Consider the following 15,974-nt stretch of genomic DNA (forward strand, 5'->3'; position numbering starts at 1 on the left):
TTAGGTATTAGTGGCCGATATCCAACTCCCGATTCCAGTCTAACTACAATGAAATAATATTAAGCTTTCAAAATTATAACTGCACGTACACGAAATGTTTAAGTGTCGGTTATGATAAAGTTACAAAAATATAAAAACCCAGATAATGATCTCATGAATGTCAAATTCACTCACACACACAAACTATTTCCAATCAAAAGGTCATATCAACACAAAATCCATTCTCAAATATCACAGAGCCATGCCAGCATGCACGCTCTCTTTGCCAAGAAGGCCTCACACTTGAAATAAGAGAGTAAACACACGGAAAGATTAGGATTTTTAGAAAAGAAAAAAAGAAAGACTGCAGTGACTAAAATTATGTCATGGGAGGAATAACTCCTGGCAGGAGTCAGCAGTGACATTCAAATACAGACATCTCATGAATCATTTGTAGCAGCTTTGGAGATAAACATTTCAGTGCAATTCCAGTTCCTTAGGCAAGCAACAAAATCACATTTTAGGTACCCATCCATCCATCTATCTGACTATCTATGCACACACACACACACACACACACACACACACACACACTCTCACAAATCGATGTCTGTATGATTCTTGTCAGCAATGCCAGATTTTTCATTTAGGTCACTGTGCAACTGGGAATGAAACAATTTCCATGCGTGACCCCCACGGTACAATGCACAGGGTGAGACTCAGCCATCTATTGAATCCATACATTAACTTGATTATAAGAGCCTCCATCTCTGCACTCAGATAAAATAATCCAACCCTTACCCTGAGCTGACCGCATTCAGAGCTTGAATGTGGCGAGTGCAGGGTAAGGGGTCAGTGGATATAGAGGGGTGGGTTGGTGAGGCACAGGGGCTTTTGGAGGTTAGTACAGTGAGTCACCAACACTGTCAGATATTGGCTTCAAAATGATTTCTTGTACCTCTCTCCTCGAGGGTTTCCGAGTGTGAAAGTGCCTGAAGGAGGGGTGAGGATAAACCATGACATAGTGCTACAGGATCATGGTTGTCCTGCTGGTATCAGAAACGAACATTTCTACATGTGGTTACGTCTTATTTGAATAACTGGTTTGTGTCATTTTACTCATAAATACCAAAAACTTATAAATGTCAATTATAACATAAATGTTTTTTTTCTCTCCAATATTTATTTGTACAACTAGTCAGAGTTAATTTAATTCAACCAGTACATGCCAGTGCTTCAGTATTGTTTACTTCATGATGTTAGTTGTTGGCTGGTTACTAGGCAACATCTTGATGTCATAATATATCATGGATTATTTAAGTTTTGGGGATAATTAATGAGATGACACTGTTATGGAATTAAAATGATACAACACAAGATGTTACAGGTGCATAAACGCTACAAACAGGTCTCTTTAGCCTATTGGGAAATGGTTGCTAGGCAACATGATGACGTTTCTTCAGTGCCTGAACTTAATTTCATTATAAAAGAAATGTGTAAACTTTACAATTCCTCCAAATTGCATTAAGCTGCAGGATCATCTTCTCTCCCTGAAACAATTGAAAATAAAGTGCTCTTTAACTATAAATAATTAATTGTAAACAGTTAGTTATAAATAATTCACTGGAAATGAGCCGCTCTACAGCCACCTTTATGTGACATATTTTACCTTCCCAAACAAAAGCAATTGCAACAGATTTATATAACAATGTCAGGTTTTTAAATCATTTCCCAGCATGTTTACGGGACATTGGTGCTTTTCTCCTTGTAATTGCATTGATGCTTTGCTCATACTGAGGCTGCTAGCTAGTTCTGTGTTCCTTCTAGCTTTAGCTTTGACCATTTTCCCTTTGCTAGCTTCTTTAAAGTGTTCATATATAGTTGTGTGAAGGTGATTTGAGTGACTGGGTTTATTGTTAGGAGTATTTTCATGACGGTGGTCCTCCCATGGTTTACTTTGGCAAACTTTACGAGGCGCTTCAATGCTAATTACATGTTGTGTGGTTGTGAGTGTTTGTCTGAAACCAAATTTCTGCTGAAAAATAAATAAATAAAATGGCACACCCAGCTTAGTTGAAAACTGGCTTTTATTTTCTCAGGTTAAAACAAATGAGTGATTTTTTTAATGCATTTTCTACACATATTTGATTTAAGTCACAAAACAGTTTTTTTCTTTTTATATGCTTTGTAAAAGGTCTTATGACAGCACAGCTTTTTTTAAATGTGATAATTTAGCACTTTACCATCACAAACACTACTCCACATGCTGTTAAGAGTTTCAGTGGATTTTGAGCCTTTTGTGACATGGTTTATTTTTCCTCAATTACTATGAAATAGGTTTAGGAATGTCACACAGATGCTTCTAGCTAAGGGCAGGATGGGCTTTACAAACATCTTGTTCTCCATCAATCATTAGTTCTTTTCTTCCATCCTATGGAGAAATACCGAAACATCAGCACCTTTTCAACTTTTGGTTGGTGGGCAAATACAGAGGTCAGGCAAAACAGGCCACACTGTCATGAAGCGTTTCCAAAGGTGTTCAATTAAGTCTGTTAAATTCAAAGATGTACTAGGTTTTGCATCTTTTCTGACTGGCTGCTGGGCACCGAGAGTGAGCCTGCCACTGTCTTTGTGTTTTAACTTTTTAATTAGATGTGTGCTATATATATTATCTGTAATATTCTTGTGTACTTGTATGGAATAACTGCCTCAAATGAGCAGCATAACAACAAAAATAAGCTCTTTATCTAATGAGCAGTCTAAGAAAAGCCATTATTTATACTTACATGTAAACTGGAGGAGTAGACTTTCAGTGAAGCGATGACATTTTTTTTTTTAACTTTACCCACTGACTATATTTTATCCTGCTTTTAATGCAAATACTGCAAGAGCATTGATTATAGCAGCATTTGTGATCTAACACACATATACACCCTGATATGCTTCAGAGGGTTTGTTTTGCATGTGCTTACAGTTTCTCTGTTCCAGAGAATAAATGGAGTGAGGCTGATTTTTGCAGTAACTGCTGTTTTTGAGGCTGAGGTTATTATAGTTAACTAAAACTAACCGAAATGGTTTTTTGAATTTGGAAAAACACAAAAAAAAATCCTTAGTTTTAGTTTTTATTAGTTTGGTAAAAATGTTACAACCTGTCTGATGAGGCACTGATTTCAAGACATTCTGTGTTTTTATTGCAATACCTAAATTTTGACTCTGACACTGATGACTAATAAAACCTCATCTAAAATAAGGAAATCAACAGGAAAATCAACTCTGGATTAAAAGCAAAAATTCAGAAACCAAACTGATTTAAAAACAACCAGTCAAAATGAAATCTAATATATGTATAGCTGGTTTTTGGGTCATTGCAATTATTTTGTTAGAGCTACAAACGAAAAAACTAAATACAAAACAAGGAAAAAACAAAAACAAAAAACAGGTCGACAGGTTACTAGTCGGCTACTATAATTTCCGGTATTGGCTTTTCCACGTTTCCACCTAATACAGTATTTCTAGCTGCCCACGCTAACATAGATGACTAGAAAGGTGCTAGATCCAAACATCAGTCAATAAACTTTTGTACCAGATGGTTACTAGATGTAAAACAAAGTAAGTTCTTACACATTCCCACCCAGAAAAACAGGCTTCAATGGCCCTGGCTTAATACAGACTAGTTGAACTCTGCTACAGGTGATGTAGCAGCCCTCTCACTATAAACGACTTCAAACCCGGCATATAGGCTTGCACAGGAAACAACACTGCAGCAACCGTCTTTGTGTTTGTCGTCGTGTTGGCACATTTACAACTGACACCACAGCCAAAGCTGCCGCAAAATGATTCTCCTCGTAAGTCCAGTTGATCCTACACCTCAATGGACACAGAACAGCTGATTAAGAGGGTCGATCGTGTAAATATACGCTCCACGTAGCACCTACTCCAAGCACCTGCACTGGAAAGACCCCACATGTAAGATTTGTCATGGCCCGAAATGCTTTCTTATCAGTTGTCGACACTACTGACTGATATCCAGCCCACCTACACAATGTTATTGCCAAATAAGGACTCTACAGTAGATTATGATACTGTTCTTATTTCCCTTGATGATATGAACCACGGCTCACACTCCTAACTTCATTTTGTGAGCCAAAACCAGCGCTGCTACGCTAACGGCATCACCTCCACAAAAAAGGAAGACACACACAAAAAAAAGCATACAGTGTCACTGTGGCCTGGGTAACTAGTGTTCTTATTCTTACTTAGGAAAAAAACAACAAGTTTTAAGTCTAATATATATACACTATTTCAAGTCTATGTCATGTGGTGGCCATGTCGTCCTGATATGTTCTTCACTCACTGTGTAACAGGGTGGAAAGCAAAAAGCAGACAATGATTTGCTGTGATGCAGAGCAGAACTACTAACCAGTGTAATGTGGTGTTAAATGACAACTTCTGACACCGTTTTCAGGCTGTAGGGGATGCACGAACATACCTCAGAGATCCTAGATATCTAATATAGAATACTAAAATTACACACACACACACACTACAAACTTGGCTATAATCAACCGTCGGCCACTGCAATATGCAGCATGATGAATAGGTACACAGTTAGCTATACTTCCAGTAAGGCAAGTGTGTGTGTGTTTAGAGCCAAGGGAGTGAGGCGAAGTAGGCCAGCATGAATATAAAATCACCCCTGCCAGGGAATGATGTGGGCTACAAAAAGGAAGAGAGCAGAGAGTGTGTGTGTGTGTGTGTGTGTGTGTGTGTGTGTGTGTGTGTGTGTGTGTGTTGCCAGAGAAAATGTGCAGATGAAGGTGTAGGAAACTAAAGCAGGGGTTCTGTAGGAACACTCATTTCTCCTCTTTCTGGGATGTTGGGGGCGCACCCTTGCCGGTAGGGCTGCCACGATTAGTCGAATTGTCACGATTACGTCGACTATCAAAATCGTCGACGACTGATTTAATAGTCGACGCGTCGTTTGAAGCTTTGTAAGATCCAAAAGACGCAGAAATAAGTAGCAGGATTTAAGAGTGTAATAACGGACTGAAACAGAAGATGGCAGCACTGCATGTACAAGGATGCCAGCTGCCGTTAAACCCCGAAGAAGAAGAAGCTGTGTCCCAGAATTCATAGCGCAGCCCTGCTCAGTTTCCAACAATGGCGGCAGCTAGTTAGTTTTAATATTACTCTTATTATTCTTTCTGGGTCACAAAATAAACGTTTAACATATTTTCAGGCGAGAATGTAGCTGTGTAAATCTCAAATATCTGCTCAGTTTATCAAGACACCACATATTTTCAAAAGCGCTCCGACGTTTTCAGAGACGTCTGTTACCCACTAGCTCGATAGCTAGCCGGGGGCTAGGCTAACTAGAGCCGTGAGAGCACCGGACTCCCGGCAAATCGTTTTCAAACCCACCGCCGTCTTTCGCTCCTCAGGTTAAACGTGATATATAAGTCACTTAGATAACTTAACAATGTTATTGTTTTGCCTTTTTTTTTTTTTTTAGTAATTTATTTGTTCCTGAGTAAATCAGTTTGGCTGAGATTAAAGTTATAGTTTTTACACAGCTGAATAAACGTCAAGCAGACAGCTGATTATCAGAAGTGTGAGATGCTGTTATAGTTTAGATAGCAAGGAGTTTATTAAACTTCACCGAAACAATCTGCAAATTTCATTAAAATTTAATAAACTATCATCCTGTCTTTATTTTTAGTTAGCACAGACCTTAAACACTTAAAGCTGTAAGCTAATGATAGTTATATAAGAGCAGATGCTGCTGGTGCAATAAGCTGTAGTTTTACGTCCAATGGATGATGATCTGATTAGTCGACTAATCGCCAAAATAATCAGTGACTAGTCGACTATCAAAATAATCGTTTGAGGCAGCCCTACTCGCCGGCACACAAAAACCAGGTAAATCAAACAAAGCAGCTTGTTATAATTTTGGAGATTACTGCATTGTCATTGTGCCAGATGTAAATGCACGCACACACACGCATACACCGATGCAAAACAAACAAGATTCTCAACAGTGTTTTTGATCCAAATGTTTTGTATTAAGATGACATAGGAATTATATTGTAATGGCCCCTCCCATCTCACTACAATCACACACAGACAATGCACACTTTTGGGGGAGAAAAAAAAACACACACACACACACACAAAAAAAAAACACAATAGAGGCAGACACAAAAGCATGAAGCAGCCAGACACACAGACACAATGGTGTTGAAGCAAGGAGCACAGCAGAGGACAACCAGAACAATCGAGAACATATGCTTCCTGGAGCTCTTAATGTGAAGCTGTGAAAATGAATTATGCATTAGGCCAGAGAAAAAAAGCTGATATTAAATTAATCAATTAATATTTTATATCTTAAGGAATTTAAGAGAAATCTCAAAGTCCAGCTGGTTACACTTTTACAAATGCAAAGGGACGAGTTGGTTATCTTTGGTTAAGTACTTTACACAGTATTAATATGCGGACCTTACTTCTATTCACGGATACTTTTGATGCAGCGAATTACTAACAGGGCTGAGTGTTTCAGGTTTCAGGTCACATTTACGCCTAAACTAATAACACACAAACAGCTGCCCTTTTAATGTCTTTATTGAAAACCTTGGGTCGTCAATCACAGCGCAGACTGGAAAAAGTAACTGAACCTCTGTGCTAATGACTTTGCTAATGATGCGAATCATGTGTTGAATCACATTTTAGATTTGCTGAAGTGTACTCAGTGTTCAGTCCTTAACCTAACAAATCTCATATTGGCATATTGAGGCATTAAAAAAAATCAATAAAAGTTGAATTATTTATGAGTGGTAATTATAACAAATTCAATCAAAAAATTATCAAGATTGATAATGGAGCCTTAAAGCATACAGCAAACACAGAAGGTGACTGTTCGGTTCAAAAGCGATTACATTTTCAGCTCGATAATTGCCAACAAGCATGTGCTTCCCTTATGCAATTCATTCATAATTCATAAAACCTGCTCTTGCTTAATTAAGACCCCTATGCCGATGGTGTTTTAAAGAAATCAAACTCTAGACATAAAATCCCCTCTATGACAATTTATAGCATTGCAGGTAAAAGCCAGGCCTGAGCGCCTTATGTCATCTACTTATTGCACTTCTCTTCCATCTGCAGTTGCATTTACAAAAACCTAGCAACAGTAGGTAAGAGGTGATGACAGGACAACACAAAGTCTCCCTCCAGACCTTCTAATGCTCAAAGACGAGAAGACGGAGAAAGTATTCCGAGAATAAGAACCAGTGAGGGGTGGCGCTGCAGACAGCTCCATTACCTAATCATAAAAGGGATCATCTACATTCATCCAACGGCCGCTTCACCCAGCCAGGGAGCCAAAGAGCGAGACAAGATTACACCAGTGGGTAAGGGGAAGTGGATGTGCTTAGAGGAGATGAACAATCTAGAGGGATGGAGGAAGTGACAGAGAAGCCACTTCCTCCCTCCTCCCCACCAAACCTCTGCCCCTTGTTTTCTTCCCATTCTCAGAAGACACGCTCACCCAAATCTTACACAGCTTATCCTTGGAAAAACCCCACATCTGGAAATAGCTGCTAACAAAGGATGAGAAGGAATTTAGAGAAGCGAAGCAGAATTTAGGAGCCTTAAGACAGAGAGGTGAACGTTTTTAGCCCGGATGCCTAATACACACGCATACAAATCAGTCTGGTTTGAGTTTAGCGCAAATCGTGTTTTAATTCAAGCTAAAAAGGCTGAAAAAGAAATGATAATGAAAGCGGGCCTCAGCATTATGCCTTAAAAGAGATTCTTTGGTTCAGAAGCAGATCATTCTGGAGGAGCTTGGTAATAAGAGGATTTGGGAGCAACAAGGTTTGTAGTTTAATGGACAACCTGGCATTTATACTTCTAATTGGGTATTTTCCTTCCCCAGAAATTTGCAACACTATGAAAAGAGTTTGTAGATTTGTCCGGACTGCGGGAGAATCTGAGAGGTGCAGATCTCGGCTCTGGAAGAACGCTAGCCATGCTAACAAAGTAGTACAAGTTAATTCCACGCTGTGACAAGTGATCGATGAAGAAAAATGGCCAATTAAAAGTTTAAATGTGAGCGAAGTCTCACATTTTCCCTGGTTTATGGGACTCCCAACTACATTTCCCTGCTGTACCCAAAAGAGCAGAGGAAAGAGGAGAACAGTGATACCCACAGCATGATGAGGCTCCGCAGGGGGGCTGGAACTCATCAGACCCCCACAGAACATCATACAGCTGGACCTATGTTACACTCAAGAATAAAAGAGCACCTGAAGGACAATCACAAACTGAACCGCTCTGAATCCTTTTCATCATTTCTCACCCTTTAGTTCACCATCTTTCTCCTTCAACCGCATTTTGTTCTTTTCTTTTTTAAAGTACAAGATGAGCATCCTTCCACATCATCGTTTTCTTCCTGGCTTTCATGCTCCCTGTCTCTCCTTTGGCTCATGCAGAGGTCAGGACAACCCAGCTGTGTGATAGATAGCAAAGTCATCCATGACCTTGCAGCAGAAGCCACACCTTCTGTCCTCTAGCTCTTCCTTACATAGGGAGGGGTGTGTGTGTGTGTGTGTGTGTGTGTGTGTGTGTGTGTGTGTGTGTGTGTGTGTGTGTGTGTGTGTGTGTGTGTGTGTGTGTGTGTGTGTGTGTGTGTATATATATATATATATATTTTGTATACTCATTTAGGGAAACAAAATAAGAGAGCGTTCATGCAGTGTTTTTGTCCAGCACTGTTTACATCGTTAGCTAACGCTGCTTACTGCCTGTGGACCCTAGGCACAAACTGGCAACCGTAAGCTTCTCTGCAGCTTTACAGCAGCTAATCTTTCCCAAAAATAACCACCTCAATATCATCTTGCAGAAGATGGGAAAACAGTTTTTGAAAAAATAAAGTGGAGCTGGCAGATTTAAAACATATGTGTGCATATCAGACAATATACATACCAATACTTATATTATATGACAGTCCAATATGGGCCAGCAGTACTGAACGGTTAAAAAAAACAACAACTTTCAATCAGATCTTTGTCTTTGTGTCTTTAAAACTACTCACTATACTCAAAAGTCCATTTAAACCACGCTAGCAAGAGAGCACATGATTTAAATGACTGTTCAAGTCTGTTAGCTGATGCTTGTTAATACGCTCATCTCCACGGTTGTGCGAGCACCAGATGACGCATTGTTATTCCACCGCGAGGCCATGCAAGAAGATCACAGTGCTGCAGGGAAATAGTTAACCTATGCCCTAGGTATGCAGCCACGGGGCACCCTTGAAAAACGGTTCATTTAAACTGAGTTTTGTGCTGATGTCTCAAACCACCTCAGGGCAAAGTACAATGGCACAAAATGCATCTTGAAAATGGGTGACCTATTCCTTTACAAATCCATGAAGCATAAATCAGCATGCCAGAGTCGCAGCGCACCAGACAGAGATTCAAAGACACAGAGCGAGTCTCTGTGATGCATTTGTTCCTCCATTTATAACCTCGATGAATGGATTGAAGTGTGCCTGCATTCACCTCGGTGTATTTTTATAATCAGGATGTGTCTGACTTGGTGTGCTGTGCCGAGTCTCGCTCTGCCGGCTGAGGACTCAGGATCAGGTGACCTTGGTGATTGTGGAACGTGTGGACAAGAATAATGAGACGTTTGCTAACAGAGAGTCAGTGGGACCACTGAGGAGGCTCAGGTGGGGATTGACACTGCCAGAAGATATTGCATCTGACCGAGGAGGATGGCAAAGGAGGAAAGGAAAAGCAAAGAAGGTGGCATAAAAACTAAGAGTGAGCCAGAGTGTGTCACCAATCATTTTCTATCCCAGATAAACACGCCGTTTTGATCCCAAAAAAAGCATTACAACTAGATAAAGCCGCCTATAAATAAGCCCAGCTGGTGCTGTACTGAGGCAGAGGGACTGACAGTATTGCCTGTAGATGCATTTGAAATATATGTCTCAGTTCTTCAAACAAAGAATAGATATGACAGTACGGTTCAGACAGATAAGTCACACATCAACACTCTTCTCTCTGTCAACAAAAATTGCTTCTCACCTGGCTTTCTTCCACCAGCATCACAACGTGTCACACAAATAACCAGCGACTGGGTGGAAGAAGTGGCTGAACATTAACTGGAAAGATTTTAGGGTTAAAATCTACAGAACAAACAGTGCAGTGAGGCAAACGACAGGAAGTTCTTGGAAGGGGAAAACTCAACTGTGAAATGGGCCCAATCAAACAGACTGAAGTATCCCATCGTGGAGAGGGCTGCCCATAAGAGTGGTGCCTAAACTTTAAATTACTGCAACACCAGCTGAATATTTCCAGGTCAGCTGAAGAGATCTGGGTTCCCAGTTTTACTTGGGACCTAAAAATGTAAAACTACTCAGTAATTCTTAAGGATAGAAAAAAAAAGCAAAAGATTAAATGAACGTCTGAAAAAATAAATCTGCTTACTGCTCCCCTCCCCTATTAATCATCTTATGATCCCTCGGAAAGGGCCTCAACTCCTAGACTGAGAACCATTGATCTGTAAAATCTACATTAGGCGGTTTGATGTACATCTACTTACCTACAGACAGGTGACAAATTTAAGAGAAAGACTGAATAAATTAGAACACAAACACATCCATCATAGATGCCTCCACATAGGGCTCAGCGAGGTATGAAAATCACATGCTATGGACTTAACAATTGCCAGATTTCAAGTCAATCTTAACCCCAATGGGAGATACAATAAGTAAAAAAGTAACTCATCGCCTGTTCTGTACTTTAAGATATATTAAGCACATAAACAGGAGACTGACAAAGGCAGCTAGAGAGAGAGGGAGAGCAAAGAAACGCTGTGGAAGAGTGCTGTGTGAGAAGTCCGGAAGTGCAGAGCAACACCAGGTGGTGGAGCGTCTGGATGCAGGCAATCAAAGACCGGTGTTGCCTTGACAACTGTGATGCCTTGTTGATGATAATTGCTGAGCACCTTGCTGTCAGCACCCCCCCACACCTAGTGAAGGTCTATTAGTCTATGTGTGTGGACTTATTAAAAGATTAAGAATAAACAAGGGCAGCACTGAAGTGTTCGGGCTCAAAGTTGATTTCTCAACTGTTCTTCTCTTTCTTTCTACACAGTTTCATGTCGCCGTACAGACCAAGGAGCATATCTGATACAGCAGACAGGCCCATCTGTTCACTCCAGCCGCAGTGGGATCTGATCAATAAAGCCCCGGTGGAGGAGAATGTGGCTGCTGTGGTCTCCCACACTGATTGGAATAATGGATCAGCTTTTGGGTCACAGTGGACTCATTGTACCAGCAGCATGACCACTGAGGTTTCCTGCCTCCACACCTCTTTGTTTCAACTCTTTTAATTAAGGAGCTGGGCAGCCGAATTCCCTAACAGGCTTAGCTATTGGCAGCCTTGCAACCAGAACTGATTGTTCAATTCAGGATTTAGCAAGTAAAGCTTTGTATGACCAACACACGCTGCTTTAATTTGTCAGCGTGTCGGGCCTAATGCAACACTTGCAAATAAACATTAAGGCCTTAAAAGCGGGTTATTTACAGAAAATGATGCAGAGTGCATTTCAGCTGAATGCTCTGATGGGCTTTCACTGATCTGATGTGGACCAGTCCTGTCCTCTTCCGCTGCATCAGCTGGTGATTTTCTGAGCACATAGCCACTGCAGCATCCTACCACCTCCTCCTCCTCCACTCTCTCTTCTCCTCCCCCACCCTCCCTCAACCCCTCTCCACCTGCTTTTAAATGCATGGCGCTGCCCTGCCAACCTAGTCTATGCAGGCAGCATCACTCCTCTCAGTCCCTCCAGAGTGAAGGAGGAGGCTGTGGAACAGGATGGATGGTTATCAGCTTGTGCAACCCGGGGGGTTGTAAAAGAAGGAGACAAGATTGGAGTGAGCCAGCGAAAGCCCCTCTGCACTTCCCCGTAGTACCAATAATCGATTGGGGAGATGAGAGGCGACCTGAATCAGAATGGCTCACCACAGTCTGACTGAGATCAAACTGGTTTGGCTCAACTGTAGGCTGTCCTGCTCCAAGCATCCAGTGAGTTAACAGGCCGTCAGACTCGCTGCACTGTAATCGGGTAAAAAATTCATTATCAAGTCATTATTATTCTACCTTCAAAAGAAAATCAATAATGATCAGACCCCCTCCTCCTCTTCTCCATGCTAGATGCATGTAATATCATGCAGCACACGCCATCGCCTGATAGATGAAGGAGGGGGACACAGCCAACGCGCACACGTCCTATACCTCCCCCCAAAAGCATTAGTCTTCCAGACCTACATCGGCTGTACATTTTGCTCATCTGTTTCGTAACAGTACACACCAGTCATGGGAAAAAAAAGAAGAAAAAAAACCCAGCTGGATTAAATCCTCTGATCTAGGCCCTGCATCGCCGACACAAGCCTCCGATGGAGGGGTAAAGATGGAAGAGGGGTGGAAACGTATATGTGCTCCAGAAATAATGGCTGCTTGAAGCAGAGTAATATAAACCATTAACAGCTCCAAAGCCACCTATACACAAACGTATATGTGACTCCTTTGGGCTCGGGATGCAGGGCCCTGCCTCCAACAATAGGCCTGTGCATAATTTTGACCCATTCTCATACACACACACATATGTCGATGGTAGCATAATGCTAGTCGGCCTTTGTCCGCGTTGGATCTGTTTGTTTTTGTGCTGCCAGGACGTGCACACATGCATGATTTTGCCCGTTTAGGGACACGAATGGAGTACGTTGTAGGGGTCCTGATGTTGTGCGCAACATTAAAACCACTCGCGGCTTGTTACAATCTGCCTATGCATCACTTCAGGGTACATATCGGGGTCAGGAGAATAGCCTGCATAGACTTTTTCAGTATCCCCCACAGTTTGACTGCGAATGTCTCCGGTTGTTGTAGCTACCGCAAACGGGTCATTTAGTCAACAATGGCCGGTGATTAGACTACCCTCAGAGCCTCGGTGGGGTCACATGCTTCATTCAACTTCTCTGGTCTTAAATATAACACACTATTATTTCTTACAGCGGCCTTGTTTCATCTAAAGGAAATAAAAGAGAAATATCAACCACCTCTCGAACAAACAAATGACATCATCCCCTGAAAGCCACACAACCAGGAGAGAGCGAAGCATCGTAAATAAAACATAGCGGGTTGGGGCGCAGCGACTGTGCTGTGCTCTATGGCTTCCTTTCAGCGTTTTCCAGGACTGCTCGGTCCTGCTCCCACTCACCAGGTTCAGCACCGTCTCCACGATGTCCCTGTTGCTAACCTCCCCGACCTGGATCAGGCCCACCAGCACGGCAAATTTCATCTGGATATTCCTTATCGGAACAGCGGGGTTGATCACCCCAGCCGGGAGGACCATAGAGCCGGCTGCAGACACCATCCTTTCCCCGGTGGTGCCGGAGCCAGAGCCCGCGGCGACCTGCTGCTGCGGTGGCGGCGGCTGCTGCGTGGAGGAGCCCGCCGGAGGATGGGACTCTCGGTCCGTGTCCGTGAGCGAAGAAGCAGAGCCCGGTGGTACTGAAACCGGCTTCTCGCTCGACATTTCCCCTCGGAAACAGGGAGGAGAGGAGCGGTCGCCGCTGTCCCTCACACCTGCTCTACAAGCTCGGGCGTCTGCTGCTGCCGCCGAACAAAAACCATCCACTGCGCAGGTGAAACAAGGGGGAGCGGCGTTTGAAAAACTCTGGAAATTCACCCTATCCACCTGAAAATGTGTAGGGACTCATAGGTGTAGGAGAAAAAAATGATGGAAGCTTGACAGGAATGGAAACCTACGCTTCTCTCGCTTTCTCTCCTCTTTCTGTCTCTCCTCTCTCGCTCTCTCTCTCATTGGCAGGTTGCAGTCAGTGCGGTCGTGGAGGAGACAGCGCCATGTTAACGCCCCCTGTCTGCGGTAGCGCGCTTAAGCCGCGCATGCGCAGTGTGGGGATTTCTGGGAGGGTGCTGAAGCGGAATAACATGGAGCCATCCATGCATGGGTTCACACAGAACACAGCACAGTCGAAACAACTGTGTGTTATTGTGAGTTTTAAAAATATATATAATATATAAATATTGTTTTACTTGTAAATATTTAATAGTGCGAGGGTGCGAACATGGATTAATGATGGAACTTTCATTACATTTCTTTAAGTAGCAGAAATAGGCTGGGTCAACCTCCACAGATGTATTTTGGGTGTAGTGCAGGGGTAAATCCAGATGGAGTTTAGGGCGCTTGGTTTCCAGACAGAGGCTGTTTATATATTCAGAAGCCATCCATTTGTCCCACTTACCTCTGTCCCCCAGTTCAGCTCTGGTGCCTTTGTTTATCCATTAAGCATCCCACTATTGTTCTCCTGACACTAATCTGTTCTTGTGTGATTTTCTCATTTTCCCCGTTTTTTTTTATGTCGTCATCAACTGTCTTCCCCTTCAAGAAATTAATTTTGTCTTTTCACTTTCACACTTTCCTTACCTCATCACCTCTCCATCCTTATTTTGCCTTCTGGTTTGCAAAGCGTGGTCCTTACTATACTGCCTAACTTAAAATAATAATAATAATAATAATAATAATAATAATAATAATAATAATAATAATAATAATAATAATAATACTACGGCTAATTGTTCTGATATCTTTGTATGACAGGAAATAAAGTAAAAAACCTTCTATTTTCACTTCTCTGTTTTTGTATCCCTTCTGGCTGAAACTAACAGAATGTGCAAATATTTGCCTGGAGATGTGTTTACAAGCAGTTGCCATGGAAACTGTTTTTCGTAATTGTACGTGGATTATCTTAAAATAATATAACATAATGTGTGTATGTGAGTGTGTGTGTATGGGGGGGCATTTAATTATGCATTAAATTAACATATATGACGGGTATTGCATACAATAATACAATATCTCAGCTGTCACATGGCCCATGTGTTGGTGATCTACTCAGGTTCAGGTGTGTTTATGAGAGAGGAACTAAAAACCTGAGCAGTAATAGAAGTGAATGTGTTTTGTGTCAAATTCAAAATGTTTTATAGGCTATATGTCTTCCATGGCTTCATTGTGTTTATGGCTCCTTCATAAGCTATAGTTATGACTTGATCCTTTATGAATCTTACCCTATATGATCATAGTGTATATCTGTATTTCTGTAACTCCTCCTAAACATGTCTGGATGAAACGTAATACTTAAGCTGCCTAGAGTACCAGGTAGTGCTGTGTAATACTGCATTCTTTTATATCTGTCGTATAATGAGTAAATACAGAGCCGGTATTGCGAATGCCAACACTTTTAATTTATAAAGCCAGCTTATGTAGGGAAGAGCAGTGTGGTGTGACTTATGCAAATTATGAACACATTTTAATGACCAGTAAGTTACTGTGATTTTTACATTCCATAAAAATTGGTCAACACAACAAAGCACTCCTTTCAGCGTACATAAAAATACATGAAAAGCTGAAAGGTAAATGTGCCTGTCCCTGAAGCTCTTTGGGTTGTTGTTTAAATGACCTATAACTAAAATAGACATGACAGTCAACACAAAAAAGGTTATAGATGCATACTTTTACATTTCTGGAAAAAATTGTTTTTAACACAGTTCGGTGGGCTACATATTGTATTTAGAGGATAGGAACAAAATATCGATCCTATCATTCTAGTGTCGATCTGATACTGATATCAACATCTATAGTTCTTTTGGAAAACATTTTTAAAACCACCAAATCCTTATAAATCGCAGCCGATCTCAAAACGAACGTGTATGTTAGTTGTAAGTTGCTGTTTACGAATAAATTTTGCCAAAATGCAGTGACACGTGTCACAGGAATATGATGTTGCGCATATCAAACAAGCAGTGATGCGAATAGCGCCTGCACCACAGCTTCCAGAGACGAAGAAATATATTTAGCCTATTTATTATTAATTTCTTTGGTGTCCATGAACTCTTTTTTTTTTGCTACCT

General features: G+C 41.5%; 1 protein-coding gene across 16 annotated transcripts in view; it reads right to left on the minus strand.

Annotated features, from left to right (window-relative positions):
- Nucleotides 1–13,838, minus strand: part of nbeaa (neurobeachin a) — a 101,235-nt gene extending 87,397 nt beyond the window's left edge. For all 16 annotated transcript variants that reach the window (XM_080307571.1, XM_026183058.2, XM_080307570.1 and 13 more), the window contains exon 1: nucleotides 13,261–13,838. In XM_080307571.1, the coding sequence (XP_080163697.1) occupies nucleotides 13,261–13,578 (318 nt within the window). In that variant the 5' untranslated portion in view covers nucleotides 13,579–13,838. The remainder of the gene's footprint in view (nucleotides 1–13,260) is intronic.
- Between the last annotated feature and the right edge of the window lie 2,136 nt (nucleotides 13,839–15,974).

Source organism: Astatotilapia calliptera, chromosome 10, assembly GCF_964374335.1.
Source record: "Astatotilapia calliptera chromosome 10, fAstCal68.1, whole genome shotgun sequence".
Taxonomy (NCBI): Eukaryota; Metazoa; Chordata; class Actinopteri; order Cichliformes; family Cichlidae; genus Astatotilapia; species Astatotilapia calliptera.